The sequence below is a fragment of the Peromyscus leucopus genome, chromosome 19 (genome assembly GCF_004664715.2).
Source record: "Peromyscus leucopus breed LL Stock chromosome 19, UCI_PerLeu_2.1, whole genome shotgun sequence".
Lineage (NCBI taxonomy): Eukaryota > Metazoa > Chordata > Mammalia > Rodentia > Cricetidae > Peromyscus > Peromyscus leucopus.
The window spans coordinates 57,560,122-57,576,200 of NC_051079.1; the positions used below are offsets into that span (position 1 = coordinate 57,560,122).

A 16,079-nucleotide genomic window follows, 5' to 3' on the forward strand; every position below is an offset into this window, starting at 1 on the left:
CCCCCCCCCAGAACAACCACCCTCCTCCCCCCTTTTCCTCACAGGATGTATACCCTTCCCTCAAAAATGTTGATGATGATTTAACCCCAGAGGAGGAAGCCTCCTTAGAGGAAGAAGTTGCCAAGTATAATAATGCTGATTGGCCCTCCTCCTCAAACATGCCCACCACCAAACTTTCTCCTTTTAAACCCCCTCCCTACCAGTTTCCATCACAGGGTGTGATGGCCTCTGCTTCACCCTTTTGTGTACCCATTATTGAGGATGAGGAAACCTCTGCCCTGTTACAAAGAGCCAAGAGCCTTCTCCTCACTGAGGTTTCCTCCCTCAAGGAGGTCCTCCAACAAAAGCTCAAACATCTTCAACTCATAAAAGAACTCCATGCTGTTGATAAAGAATTAACCACATTAGCCTTAAAATCCCAAAGAGACCTTAAAAATAGGCCAGGGGATACTAAAAACAGCCCAAAAAAGGTGCCCACAAAAACAAATCTAAAAAGGGTTCCTCCTGCTAAAGCTTCTCACTCTCTTTATGCCTTCCTAGTAACTCGTAGCCAGACTGCTAAAGAGCCTGACTCAGCTGCGGGAGTTACAAGCTCATCACCCCCTGATACTGAGGGTGAAGCATTCAAACACTCAGATAATGAATGTAACAGATCTGAGGGCTCCGACTCTGAGGATGAGGCCCTCGATACTTCCCAAATATACAAACACCTCAGTCTTAAATATCTTTAAAAACTTAAGGCAGCAGTTGCCAATTATGGCCCTACAGCTCCCTTTACTTTGGCCCTTTTAGAAAATGTGATTGACCATTGGCTTATACCTAATGATTGGTATTTCCTGACTAGAGCTACACTTTCAGGTGGAGATTATGTTTTATGGAAAACTGATTTTACTGAAAATTGTAGGGAGATGGCTCAACGCAATACAAAAAAAAAAAAAAAAAAAAAAATCCTCCAAAAGATGGACTCTTAAAAAGCTCCTGGGGAACAGCCCTATGAGAAAAATGAAACTCAAGCCCGCTTTGCTCCAGGCTTATTAATACAAATTCAAAATATAGGTCTAAAAGCCTGGAAACATTTGCCCCGTAAAGGGTCAGCTACCACCTCCCTGACAAAGATTCGGCAGGGGCCTGATGAGCCTTATAGTGACTTTGTCAGCCACCTAAATGACACTGCTGAGCGGCTTCTCAGCGATGGAGAAAATGAAAGCGCTTTCGTAAAACATCTAGCATTTAAAAAACCCCAATCCTGCCTGTCAGGCTGCCATTCGTCCCCATGGCGCTAAGTCTGAACTTTCTGATTATGTCAGGCTATGCTCAGGAATTGGCTCCGCCCATGCCATGGGGCTCGCCATCCGAGCTGCCCTCCGTGCAGCCAACAAAGACCCTAAAACCTGCTTTAACTACAAACAACCTGGGCATTTCTCTGGAGAATGCACTGTGCCTCCTGCAGCTCCCAATGAGCGCCCTCCCCATCCTTCTTTCTGCCGGAGCAGCTGCGGCAGGGGCAAACATTGGGCTTCAGAATGCAGATACAAAACAAATGCACAGGGTCAACCATTACCTCCTAAACAGCAGGGAAACTTCCGGAGGGGCCAACCCCTGGCCCCCACCCAGAGGACAACCTCAGGGGCTATCAGGTTTGTCCCCCCCTGCCCAGACTCAGCCACTCCCTAACCCCACCAATCCATTTCAGATCTCTGGAGAGCAACCGCAGGGAGTGCAGGACTGGACCTCTGTCCTACCACCCAGTCAATATTGAACCCTGGAATGGGCCCTCAGCTCCTAAATTCCGGAGTCTATGGCCCCTTACCTCACGATACCTTTGGCCTAATCATTGGAAGAGCTAACACCACCCTTCAAGGGATTCAAATTTTCCCAGGGGTTATTGACAATGATTTTACTGGAGAACTTAAGATTCTTGCCTCTACAAGTACAGGCATGATTACTATCCAGCCAGGCACCCGCATTGCCCAACTCCTATTGCTTCCTCTCTGACATTCAAACCTTAAGTATAAAAAATTTGCCTGGTGCGAGGATGGTCCAGGTTCCTCCGATGTTTATTGGTTTCAACAAATTTCCCAATCCCGGCCCCTCTTAACTCTCAAGCTTAATGGCAAAACCTTCCAAGGAATTTTGGACATAGGAGCTGATACCACTGTTATATCCCATAGAGATTGGCCTACTTCGTGGCCTCTTACCACATCCCACACCCATCTTAAAGGTATTGGCCAGACTTCAAACCCTCAACTGAGTTCACAAGTCCTTAGATGGACTGATAAAGAAGACAATTCTGGTACTGTTATACCTTTTGTTGTCAATGGCCTACCTGTTAATCTCTGGGGTTGAGATATTCTTACCCAAATGAATGTCATCATATGCAGTCCCAATGAAACTGTCACCAATCAGATGCTTAAACAAGGTTTCCTTCCTGACAAGCTCTTAGGAAAAAATTCTCAGAACATTAAAACACCTATCCCAATATCTGTTAAAAATGATAGGGCTGGATTAGGGTCTTCTCAAAATTTATCCTAATGGCCATTGACATTCCTGTACCCCATACAGATAAAATTACCTGGAATACAAATGATCCTGTTTGGGTTGATCAATGGCTTTAAAAAAAAAAAAAAAAAAAAAAAAAAAAAGGTTGCGGCTGCTATGGAGTTAGTACAGGAACAACTTGCCGCAGGTCATATCGAACCAACAAACTCCCCAGGGAATACACCTATTTTTGTTATTAAAAAAATAAAAAAAATAGAGATTATTACAAGATCTTAGGGCCATAAAAAGGTCATGGCTCCTATGGGTGCCTTACAGTCTGGCTTGCCTGTTGCTGGAGAGCTTCTCTCCAGGCTCCACCAAGCCCTGCAGTCCACAATCCAAGTATAAAATAATCACTCAGACTCTTATATTACTTATAAACTGTATGGCCGTGGCAGGCTTCTTGCTAACTGTTCTTATATCTTAAATTAATCCATTTCTATAAATCTATACCTTGCCACGTGAGCTCGTGGCTCGTGACTCGTGGCTTACCGGTGTCTTTACATGTTGCTTCTCCTGTTGGTGGCTGCAGTGTCTCCTCTCCTTCCTGTTTCCCCAATTCTCCTCTCTCCTTGTCCCGCCTATACTTCCTGTCTGGTCACTGGCCATCAGTGTTTTATTTATATAGAGTGATATCCACAGCATTTCCCCTTTCTTCTTTTTTTAAAAAGGAAGGTTTTAACTTTAACATGGTAAAATTACATATAACAAAACAATTATCGAGCAAGAATTACAGTTACAATATTAAAGATGTCCTATCTATCTTATATTTGTGAGTTTAAGGTTTTATATCTAACTTATCTTTTATCATAACTGAGGAAATTACATCTAGTCTTTAACCACATCAAAGACCTTAGAAGGATATAATATTACCTGAGAAATGGGAGAAGGATGTGTGTAACTTTCGGGAGTCTTGCAGGGTAGACAGAGACAGCTGATAGCCTGGACAGTCACCTAATGTTCCTTTGTAAAGTTGGGGCATCTGTCTTTAGCTCACAGGGGTAGAGTCTCCTGTCATTTTTTTTTTTCAGTGTCCTGTAGAATGTCTGGCAGTTTTTTCTGCAAAACAGGAACCTGAAGGACCATCTTGTCAAGCAAAGTTCAGTGGTCATCCTTCCATGGGTCTTGCATGTCCAGTTGATCAAGCAGTCTAGGCAAGAACAGTTTCTTGCCCGAATGGCTATCTTTGCCAAGGTGAAGATAAACTCCATATGGAGTGTCTTCAATGCCCATCCTCCTCTCCGAAGTAAATCTAGTGTTGTCAGGAGTATACATGTCTCACTGTCCAGAATGTCTAAATTTTTAAAACATTTTAAATGCCATATTCTGTAGGTCTTTGAAGTGTTTAAAGACTACCTATCTATCCGAAATATATCTATGTATACCTAGAAGACTTAACTAACATGGCTATAAATATGATTATCATAGATGACTAATTATTAATCGATTTTTTAATTATCCATTACAATTTTAAATGAGTTACATAAACATAATACCTCAAACAAGAATAGAAATATATATACAGTATAACAAAATTAACTTCAAGTTTGTATCAAACTAAAATTTATACCAATGTACAACATTTTAAACATAAACTAAAATCTATATCAATGTAAAACATTTTAAACAAGTTGTTCTTTAAAAGTAGGTTCATTAATCTACCCTTTTATCTTATCATCTCTATATCCTATATATCTATATCATATCTCCTTTTCTTTTTTCAGAAAGAGATGGCATTTACAATCAACCTGTTTTAAATAAAAATATTGGTTTTTCTCTGTCCCACACCAGAGGGCTCTTCTGATTTGGGACATAAGAATCTCTTAACCAATTTTTTTTAAAAGCAATATGTCTGGGTTTAGAGGGGGAGTGAGCCAATTCCACCTCTAAAGCCAGCTTGGTATATTTGGGAATTTGGGCGTAGCATCTCTTACTACTTCCTGCTGGAAGGGGGTGCTGTATCTTATGGGGATGTAAAGAAAATTTTAGGCTTATGGGGTAGTCCATGAGGCTGTATTGTGTGAGCCAGTTGCCTTGAAACTGTTCTGGATGTTAGATTATCTGGGCCATGGTGTCATTGGAGATCTTTCAGGTGGTCTTGGCTGGTGAAACCTGATGTATCTTAATCTGTAACAAATCCATAGCCTCTGACTTTCTGTGGAAACAAAAACAGAACTTTTTTTTCCAAAGCAACATATCCTTACATCCAAATTTTGAAGTCAAGGTACCTTTAAAATATACATATTGGTTTAATTTAACATCTTTTTTGATCAAATGTTTTTTTTGCAGTTAAAAATCCCAAAGACAACACAATCCAGATTCTCTGTGTAATATTTATCTTTACGTGGCTTTTTATATTAATTTATCTGTCTCTTTTTATTTATTTGTCTCTTTTAAGCCTATGTATATTTTATACACATTGTAAACTATTTTTTCCGAATCAGTCTTATTGTGATTCATATTGCTTTAAACTGCAGCATTCTAAGACTGAAACTGCTCTGTGGCTGCTGGCTCCGCCCACTTCAGCTTCCCAACATGGCCGTGGTACGTTTTCCGACAGTTCTGTGAGCCATCAAGTCTCAGAAATAGTGGGTCTACGCTTTTATCAAAGCAGCGTGTAGCCGAGAAACCTTTTTTTTAAATACTAGTAAAGACTAAATCTACCACACAGCGTAATGTGCCACTGGCAGACGCCTCATTCCTGACATACTGCCAGTCAAACGGAACCCGCCAGTGTTCAAACCTGTGTTTTGCGGCATCTAGCTGCTGGTTTGAGACATGAAGCAGGAACCTGTTTTTGGCTCTGTTTAGAATTAGTTATTAAATATTCTCAGGTTTAAGGTGGAAACTTGAGCCGTTGGGTGCCTTTTGTTGCTGGAGGCCTTCTCTTTAGGTTCCACCAAGCCCCACAGTCCAACAATCCAAGTATAAAATAATTACTCAGACACTTATATTACTTATAAACTGTATGGCCATGGCAGGCTTCTTGCTAACTGTTCTTATATCTTAAATTAATCCATTTCTATAAATCTATATCTTGCCACGTGGCTCGTGGCTCGTGGCTTACCGGCGTCTTTACATGTTGCTTGTCCTGTTGGTGGCTGCAGTGTCTCTCCCTCCTTCCTCCTGTTTCCCCAATTCTCCTCTCTCCTTGTCCCACCTATACTTCCTGTCTGGTCACTTGTCATCGGTGTTTTATTTATATAGAGCGATATCCACAGCACTTGCTCTCTCTGGTGGCAATTCCTTCTGGGTACCATAAAATTGTTATTGATCTCTAAGATTGTTTTTTTACTATTCCTCTATACCCTGAGGATAAATCACATTTTGCTCTTAGTGTCCTCCAAATTAATTTCCAGGGACCAATGCCACGTTTCCAATGGAGGGTCCTGCCCCAGGGAATGGCAAAATAGTCCCACTCTATGCCAAAAATTTGTGGCTCAAGCAATAGATCCCATCAGAGTAAAATGGCCTTCCATCTATATTCTCCATTATATGGATATTCTTTTGACAGGCCAACATCAAGAGCCACTTTTCCAGTGCTATCAGGAGCTAACCTATAGCCTTTCAACAAGGAGACTTCAAAATTGCCCCTGACAAAGTCCAATTAACAGATTCCTATCTTTGCCTGGGCTTTGAGCTTTATCAACGAGTCTTAACCCCAAAGATTCAATTACGAACTTCCCATCTTCAAACCCTAAACAATTTCCAAAAATTATTAGATGATATTCAATGGCTCAGACCTTACTTAAAACTTACCACTGATGAACTGGGTCCCCCTTAATGAGATTCTAAAAGGAGACTCAAACCCTTCATCCACCAGAAAGCTTACGCCTGAGGCCCAGGCCTCTCTGGCTCTAGTCAATAAAGCTATTCAAAACCAAACTGTTTTCCAGATATCCTATTCTGACCCCCTGTTATATATTGCTTTTGCAACATCCCATGTACCCACAGGAGTCTTCTGGCAACAAATAACCATCAGATGTAAAAAAAGAGGGAATCCCCTACTCTAGGTCCACCTACCCACCTCTCCCTCAAAGGTGCTGGCCACTTATGCATCTTTAATGGCCAAGCTAATTATTAAGGACAAAAAAACAAGTCGCCAATACTTTAGAAAAGATCCTGACTCCATAGTTTTCCCCTATACTCAAGAACTATTAGATTGGCTTCTTCAAACAAATGATGAGTGGCCATTGCCTGCTCCTCCTTCCTTGGTGCTATCGATAACCATTATCCCAATGATCCCTTGTTACAGTTTGTCAGAATTCATCCCTTGTTTTCCCTAAATTAACTGCCTTACAATCTATAAGGGAGGCTCCTCTGGTATTTACAGATGGCTCAGCCAATGGAGTTGCCACCTATGTTGTGTATGGAAAGGCTACCTCCTGCCTCTCCCCATATTCCTCAGCACAGCTTGTTGAACTTTATGCAGTCATTCAAGTTTTTCAGTTATTTCATTCTCAGCCCTTTAATTTGTATACTGATAGTGCTTATGTTGCCCATTCTGTTCCCTTATTGGAAACTGTTCCCTTTATTAAACCCTCTACCAATGCAGCTCCACTTTTTCTTCAGCTTCACTCCTGGATTATGGCTAGACAGTGCCCCCCTTTTTATTGGCCATCTACAGGCCCGTTTAAAATTGCCTGGTCCTCTATCTACAGGAAATGCATTGGCTGATGCCGCCACACAATTAGCTTTTCCTGTTGTTGCAGGATCCCTTTCTCAGGCTGCCCAAGCACACTCTCTTCACCATTTAAATGCTCATTCCCTTCGCTTGTTGTTTAAACTTACCCGAAAACAGGTCCGAGAAATTGTTAAAAATCTCACTGACTGTGCTGTCTCCCTCCCTGTTCAACATCTGGGAGTTAACCCCCGGGGCTTGGTTCCCAATGAAATTTGACAAATGGATGTTACTCATTTAATTGAATTTGACAAACTTAAATACATACATGTTACAGTTGATACTTTTAATGGTTTTATATTTGCCTCTCTCCAGGCTGGAGAGGCCTCCAAAAATGTTATTTCCCATATTTTACAATGCTTTTCTGTCCTAAGAAAGCCTAAAGTTATAAAAACTGATAATGGCCCAGGACATACTAAAAAAAAAATGTCAATCTTTTTGCCAACAACTTCAGATTAAGCATGTCACTGGCATTCCTTACAACCTCCAGGGCCAGGACATCGTTAAACATGCCCATCAGACTCTAAAATTAAAAAAGGGAAGCCTGTATGATATGCGAGGCAACCCCCAAAATCTTTTACATCATGCACTTTTTGTCCTTAATTTCCTTACCTTGGACAAGAATGAAAGGTCTGCAGCGGATCGCTTTTGGCATCCACAAACTCAAAGCCACCAAGCATTGGTCATGTGGCGATACCCCTTAACTGCCCAGTGGAAAGGGCCTGACCCAGTCCTGATTTGGGGTTGAGGTTCAGCATGCATCTATGACCAAACAGAGGGAGGCCCTTGTTGGCTCTCCAAGAGATTAGTTAAACAAGTCAACTCTAACCAATCACCCAGGGAAAAGGATAGCCCCTGAGGTGGTTTTCCCTTTCATTCTCCTTCTTTACAGATGCTGATAAAGGAAAAACTGGGAGAATTTCCCTGGATATTGTGGGTCTTGCTGCTGACTGTACCTTCTCATCAGGACCAGAGACTGGTCAACACACCCCCATTTGCATGGTGTTTTTATTTGACTGAAAATTATACTAATTATGCTAAAACACAGTCCTTTGGTCACCTATTGCCCCTTGCAAGGATGTCAAAATCCCATTTTACTCAACTTTACTGATTTCCATAATCCTGTGCCCCCCCCCCCCCCGCGCCCCCCCCCCCCCCGCCCCCCGCAAAGTAGCTCCTGTTATCTGTTTTTTGTATGATCAGACTGTTTACAATTGCAAAACTTATTTGAAAGAAAAAAGTGTGGGATGCCCCTATTCTTACTGCAAAATTCATGATGCCATTCCTCCTGCTAAAGGACAGGCAATTGAGAGAGAATGGAATGGCCCTAAATTTTATAAGACATCTACAGGATATTCCCTAGTGGTTTGGGACCCGTGGGACTCACAATGGACTAGTCCAGTAGAAGGAGCCATGTATACGGCCCGAACTGCCACATGGCCTAGCTCCAGACTTTACATTTGGCGCTCTTATGTACAAGTACAATTTACGGTCCATCATGATATCCTTACACACAAAAAAAAAGTTTAATGACACAAATATCATCCCCGTCTTCTCCATTTTCTTGGCTTTCCCTCCTCTAAGAAGGCCTTATGTTTGCCAGTGTTACTGGCATTGGGAATCTCTCATCATGCTTCCTATGTGCAGCTTTGGGACGTCCTCCCCTGACAGCGGTACACCTGCCTCAGATCCTTAATTGCACCACTGCTGACAATTCCCATGGCTTCTACCCCATCCCTGAAGTACCCTTGTTTCTTGACCCAGGCTGCTCCAAGTTTGATTTTTGCTTTTCTAGTGTTTCCCTTCTTTTTTGCAACCAGACCGTATTACCCAATCATCCTTTTGCTCCCCCTGGATTTTTTCTTTTGGTGCAATGACACTCTATCGAAAAATTTGACCGTCCCTATCCCACAGGACATGCTCTGCCTCCCTGTCATTCTGGTCCCACAACTTATGCTCAGGACCCCTGCGGAGTTCTTGGGATGGGACTTGCCCCAGCCCAAGCAAAAAAAAATGCTGTCTTCTTGCCCCTTGTGGCCGGAATTTCCCTCGCCACCTCTCTGGTCTCTGCAGGCTTGGCGGAGGAGTTCTGGGTCATTCCCTCATAACAACAGCTCACCTATCCAAGCAACTTCAGGTAGCAATTGAGGCTTCTGCAGCATCCTTGTCCTCCCTCCAGAGGCAGTTAACCTCCCTTGCACAGGTTGCCCTACAAAACTGACGGGCCTTGGACCTGCTGACAGCAGAAAAGGGTGGGACATGCCTTTTTCTGAGGGAAGAATGTTGTTATTATATTAATGAGTTTGGAGTGGTAGAAACCCAGATAAATAAGCTACATAAACTTAGCCTAGAGCTACATAAGCAGCAATTCTCTGCCGCAGCAGATGATTGGTGGAAATCATCCATGTTCTCCCTTTTGATGCTTCTTGCAGGACCATTAGTCAGCATCTTGTTATTTGTAACTTTGGGTCCTTTTATAATTGACAGGCTAATCCAATTCATCAAAAAACAAATAGACTCCCTGACATCAAAACCTATACGGATTCATTACCATCGGCTCGAAATGTTGGATCGAGGATGTGATCCCTATGATATTTTTCAGTCCTCTTCTCCTTTAGGAGCAGCATAAAGTCTGAACCTATGCTTATTGGCATCAGCCAGTATGGACACCGCTGGGTGCAAGGCCAAGCACTGCAGGGGAAGGCTGATTTAATAGCCCTTGGTTCAGATTCCCTGAGAGACAAACTTGACTTGCATAGAGGTTGGTATCTAGAGGCACCAAAAATGCCTAAGCCCTCTCCTCCCCAAAAGGTACCCTTTTTCTCAAGCCTGCAGCGGCTCTAGGAGGAGTCAGGTCAATGTCTCCCCCAGCCGGTTAAGGTCCACCACCATTCAGGTGGGCACACTCCCTCATAAAATAAAATAAAATAAAATAAAATAAAATAAAATAAAATAAAATAAAATAAAATAAAATAAAATAATAAAATAAAGGGAGGAGATGCCGAGGACAATTTCAAGAGTCATGCCATATTGCCTGCCTCGGTTAAGTTTCTGTTGTCCAGTATTGAGCCACTAACCAGAAACTTTTGACATGCCTGGGCAAGTTCTGAGTTATTAGAAAATAACTTAACATTTCCTTATCTTTCTGCTACAGTGAGCACTAGTAACAATGTTTTGTGGTTAGGTTGCTTGGTTGGGTTGCTTGGCAACTCAACAGTCCCCCTGATCTTTTCCCAAAGAAAGTTTCCTGGTCTGCTTACTATAAAACCCACCTGAGAAAAATAAAATTTTGCAGCTTGATCAGAATACTGTCTTGCTGTCAATTCTTTGTGTCTCTTGTCCCTTCATTCGCCATTCCGCCTTCTAGGGTCTCTGCTGAAGATCCCGCTGGCCGGGACAACACACTCCAAGAGGACATGGGCTTTCCTGGAGAAGGGAGGATGGCTAGTGTTTTATTCCCTGCCTTGCATAACTGTTTCCTTCTAGAACTTGGTGAGCTTCATGTCACAGCTAGGTGGCTTGGACCCTGTAGGGAACAGAACCAGCTTGGGCTTGTGGAGGAAGCACCGACTGTTTCTCTTTATGATGATTTCTGAATTGAATGCTGCAAATCTGGCTGGTACAGAGGTGTGCTGGAGAGAATGGTCTTTGATGGTGGCTTTTAGCTACAATTAATAAACAGCTCAAGATGACACTTTTTTGTTGTTGTTTTGGCTTGATTTTTCAAGATATGGTTTCTCTGTATAACAGCCCTGGATGTCTTGAAACTCACTTTATAGACCAGGCTTGCCTCAAACTCACAGAGATCCACCTGCCTCTGTCTCCCAAGTGCTGGGATTGTACCCATTGCCCAGCTTCAAGAGTACACTTTTAAAGAGTTTGTTTTCTTTCTATGACTTAGAAAAAAGTCAACTAAGAGAAATTTCCTAACGGAAATGTTGAAACTGGACATTCTGCATTTTTTTTTTAAAAAAATAGATATTATTGTGTTGAGGGAATAAAGTCTGATCTTCCTTTCCAAAATAGAATTGGCTAGCTGTTTTAAAAATGTAATTGCAATATGGTTTGGTAAATTAAGCCTAGATTTTCCAAGATACAATGGAATTATAATTTAAGGGAGGTAACATTTAAAACTTGTCTGGACAAATCAATCATGTTTCCCCCAAGATCTAGTTCTATCCTATATCTCACTACATACCCACAAGATTATTTTTTTTACCCCTGAACTATTAAAGCATAGAGCTGTTCCTCGTGCTGAATAAAAGAGGTGATCTACTTGAGATAAGGGTCCATAATGCAAAACAAAACACATGCATGCATATATAGATGTGTGCATATGTGTGTATGTGTATAAGCAGAAACAAACGTGTAGTTTTAAATACTAGACTCACTCAGAAATGGAGAAGCTTCAGGCCCCAAGAAACCCACAGAAGTGCTACACACTTTAGGAAGAGATGTCTGAGTTTTCTCATCTTCAGTTTACTTTGTTGTGTAGTTCCACTGAGTGGAAAGACTCTAACTCGTGCTTTCTCCCACGCCTCCTCATTCATCCCCCACTCAGCCTAGCTGAAATGGCTGATGATAAATGCCTTCCCAATGTGATTTCACTGTCTCCCATGGGGACTCCATCAGAATAGATACATTAATGGCCATCTCTGAGATCAGATTTCCCAGTGTGGTGGCAGCTGAGGTGGGGATGATGATGGCATAGTCATTGCATTACTGGACTAGACCTTGTGCCGCTCTGATAATGTATATTGTCTTTTCTGCAGTGAATTCAAGTCTGAAGGTGCTTCTCCCTATCTGATGCTGATCAGGCTACGGAAGTGAACAGGCTGGATGAAGCTTTGATGGAGGAGGACTATGAGGATCTTATTTATTCCTTGAAATGCAGTTTCACCTCCCAAGTTAAAACGACACCATGCCAATGTTTATTTAAATGTAACTTATTGTACATCAATACAATTTATAGGAAGGTGATATTACAGGCAATTCAACAAATGTCTGATGGAGAGAAGAAACTCTCCCCCCCCCCATTTTCAAAGCTTAAGTTAAGAAACCAGGTACTTTCCTATGATGGAAGATGAATTCTACTTTAAACTTAAAAAATAAAATAAAACCTGATCCATATACTAAGATATTTTACTAAAGCACCTCTTTTAAGGTTTTCAGATTTGAGCTTTGATAGTGGTTTTTATATGTACATGTGAAAAGAAGGATGTCAATGTGTATGAATGAATGATGTATTTTAATTTAGCCTTTATGTAATAATATCTTACTATGACACATATCATTGTTCTTTAGAAGTTCAATTGCTAGAGGAAAACCTCACACATAAAGACATAGATGATACAAGTGGTGCATTTTACTTTGTTACTTATTTTCTTCTTGATATAAATGTTATCTAAAATAATTAGGTAGAAGGATAGAACACAGTGCTGTTACCACATATCTCCATAAAAATAGTACAGTTCAGTGGAACAATGGTTGCTGTCTACAGCCAGGAAGAATCATAATTCATGATCTGGAATGTTTGTAACTGCTAGGTATCTGCCCCTCACCCTGGGCCATGGCTGAGGGGAGATCCCTTAAGACCTGGAATGTGTATGTGCTCACTCTCTTGGCTACCTCGTGATCCTGGATGCTGGATGCTGGTACTTCGCACCAAATCAGAGTTCTCCAGAGAACCTCGTTGGACCGGACCTCATCTCTCCTGGATCCTGTAACCAACTGCCTTTGCTTATTGTAAATTAACTCAAAATAAACCCCTTTTGACTATCAGATAAAGTACGTGGAATTGCCTCATTAATTGCCACTTTACACATGGTGTTTTTCTGACAGTGTACTCAAATTCTGATGCCTGCCTTCATTTAAGGTGAGGTTTCTGAGTACTATGAGTTAAAACAAACTCTAATTGTAGAAATACTGACTTTCAGGAAAGCAGACCATGCTTCAGTTGGAGAAACAGAGAGATACTGGGTCATTGTCTTAATTAGGGTTACTATTACTGTGATAAAACACCATGACCAGACCAAAGCAACTTGGGGATGACAGGATTTATTCAGATTATACTTCCTATTGCTGTTCATCACTGAAGAAAGTCAGGACGGGAACTCGAACAGTGCAGGAACCTGGAGGCAGGAGCTGATGCAGAGGTCATGGAGGAGTGCTGCTTACTGGCTTGCTCCTCATGGCTTCCTCAGCATGCTTTCTTATAGAATCAGGACCAGCCACTTGTGCTGGGCCCCCCACATTGATCACTAATTAAGAAAATGCTTTACAGCCGGATCTTATGGAGGAAATGTTCTCAATTGAGGCTCCTTCCTCTCTGATGACTCTAGCTTGTGTCAGGTTGACATAATACTAGCCATTATAGTCACTCCAAAGGAAACTTTCTTTTAGCCCTTTGATTATCCTCTCAGGAAAGATGCTTCTCTGTCCATGTGCCATAGAGAATATGTGTTACCCTTTCAGTATTTCAAGGCATGTGCAGGTGAGGTAAAGTGATGTATTTATAAATCCATCCAGATACTGTAGTCCTGGAAATGTTGTGTAACTTTTTTTTTTCTTCTCTCATACAATATATTGACATTTCCCCTCCCTCCACTCCTCCCAGTCCTTCTCTGCTTCCTCCTCTTTCCCCTAGATCCACTCCTCCTCATTTCCCTTCAGAAAAGAGCCTCCAAGGGATATCAACCATATATGGCATATCAAATTTATAACAAGACTAGGGATAGCCCTCATGTTAAGGCTGGATGAAGCAACCCAGTAGGAGGAAAAGGGTCCCAAGAGCAGGCAAAGAGTGCGAGACAGACCCCACTCCCACCGTTAGGTGTTTCACAAGAACATCAAGCTATATAACCATAAAATATATGCAGAGGGCCTAGCTCAGGCCCATGCAGGTTCCCTGATTGTTGGTTCAGTCTCTGTGAGCCCCTATGAGCACTGCTTAGTTGGTTCTGTGGATTGTGCTCTCCTGGTGTCCTTGACTTCTCTGGCTCCTATAATCCTTACTCTCCCTTTTCTGCAGGATTTCCAGAGCTCTGCCTAATATTTGGCTATGGCATCTGCAACTGCTCCCATCAGTTGCTGGGTGAAGCATCTCTGATTATGATTATGCTAGGCTCTGGTTTATGAATATAGCAGAGTATCATTAGGATCATTAGGAATTATTTTACTGACTCCCCCTCTTTTTATCAGTCATATTTGGATCTCCATGGGGAGCGGAAATAGAATATATTTCACAGGTGAACTGGAGGTCAGGTGGAGATGGGAACAGGAGGGATCAGGTTGGGGTGGGGGAAGAGAGTGCTAGGAGAAAATAGAGAAACAGGACATTACTCTTACGTCCCCCCTTTACATTCTGAAGCAAGTAACAAAAGCTAGGAAGGGTTTTTCTCATCTTTGTCTATGTCATCCTCATTTGGGGAGTACCATTCTTATAGCAAGAAGAAAGAAATTGCCTTTTGAAGACTCAGGGTCACAGAAAAGATCTGAGCAAGCAGGTTATTCCCTATCTACCTCATCATCAAATCTACCATTGAACTCATAGCTTTATCCCTTTATTCATGTCTGCATTTGCTTCTGAAGGTATCCATATGATGCAAAGTTTAAAAAAAAATGTGTATGTGTATGTGTGTGTTTTCTTGTTAGTCTGCCTTCTGTTATAAGGGCCTAAGCTAGAAAACTAAGGTGTGTTTTAAAAGTAGTGTCAGCATCCTAGAAAACTGGAATGTATTTTAAACAAGTGAGATTAGTTTATCATTAGAAAATCAACTAGTATATTCTACCACATACAACAATAAGGTAGGATATGTGATTATTTTTAAAAGTAAATAAGTACTTGAAGAAATTTGCTCATTTTTGACAAAAATTCTTAGAAAAACAGAATCAAAGGGTGTGGTGGTATCATGTTCCCCAAAATATTGTGCACCCTTATAAACTTACCTGGGGTCAGAGACAGAACATCCACTAGATACAAAGGCCAGAAAATGGTGGTACATACACCTTTAATCCTAGCATTCCAGAGGTAGAAATCCCTCTGGATATCTGTGAGTTCAAGGCCACATTGGAACCAGCCAGGCATGGTGACACACGCCTTTAATCCTAAGAAGTGAGCCTTTAATCCCAGGGAGTGGTGACAAAAACAGAAAGATATATAAGGTGTGAAGACCAGAAACTAGAAGCATTTGGCTGGTTAAGCTTTCAGGCTTTTCAGCAGCAGTTCAGCTGAGACCCATTCGGATGAGGACTCTGAGGCTTCCAGTCTGAGGAAACAGGATCAGCTGAGGAACTGGCGAGGTGAGGTGGCTGTGGCCTGTTGTGTCTCTCTGATCTTCCAGTGTTCACCCCAATACCTGGCTCAGGTTTGATTTTATTAATAAGAACTTTTAAGATTCCTGCTACAAAAGGGACTTTTCGATTGTGATAAAGAGCATTCACGACAACCTTTTTAGCTCATATATATGATAAGGAAAAACTACCCTCCAGCAACAGGGCAAACAGGCAAAGATGCCTGCTGTCGCTACCTATAAACACTGTAGCAATGGCTAGAAAAAGAAAGGTAACAGAAAAAGAAATAGAAGAGGCATACATGTGAGGAAGGAAAAGGTCAGACTTTTCTTTTGTATCTCTTACAGTTGGTACAGAGAACTCTAATACCCAAAACTATTTGATTCCAGATATGTGAGAAACAGTAAATCAACTGAGAGAAGTTCCTAAATCTTCAAAATATACATGAAGTGATGTATATTTTTATTTACTTGATAGTGATAATTATTATGGTTTATGAATATCAAAATGTTATGTTATATATCTTAAATATGTACATTTTAAATTTGTTGATTATACCCAAGGTGGA

General features: G+C 41.5%; 1 protein-coding gene across 1 annotated transcript in view; it reads left to right on the forward strand.

Annotated features, from left to right (window-relative positions):
• Positions 1 to 12,879, forward strand: part of Ccdc68 (coiled-coil domain containing 68) — a 57,042-nt gene extending 44,163 nt beyond the window's left edge. Inside the window, exon 11 of the mRNA XM_028864701.2 lies at positions 11,992 to 12,879. Coding sequence (XP_028720534.1) covers positions 11,992 to 12,049 — 58 coding nt within the window. The 3' untranslated portion in view covers positions 12,050 to 12,879. The remainder of the gene's footprint in view (positions 1 to 11,991) is intronic.
• Positions 12,880 to 16,079: the final 3,200 nt, after the last annotated feature.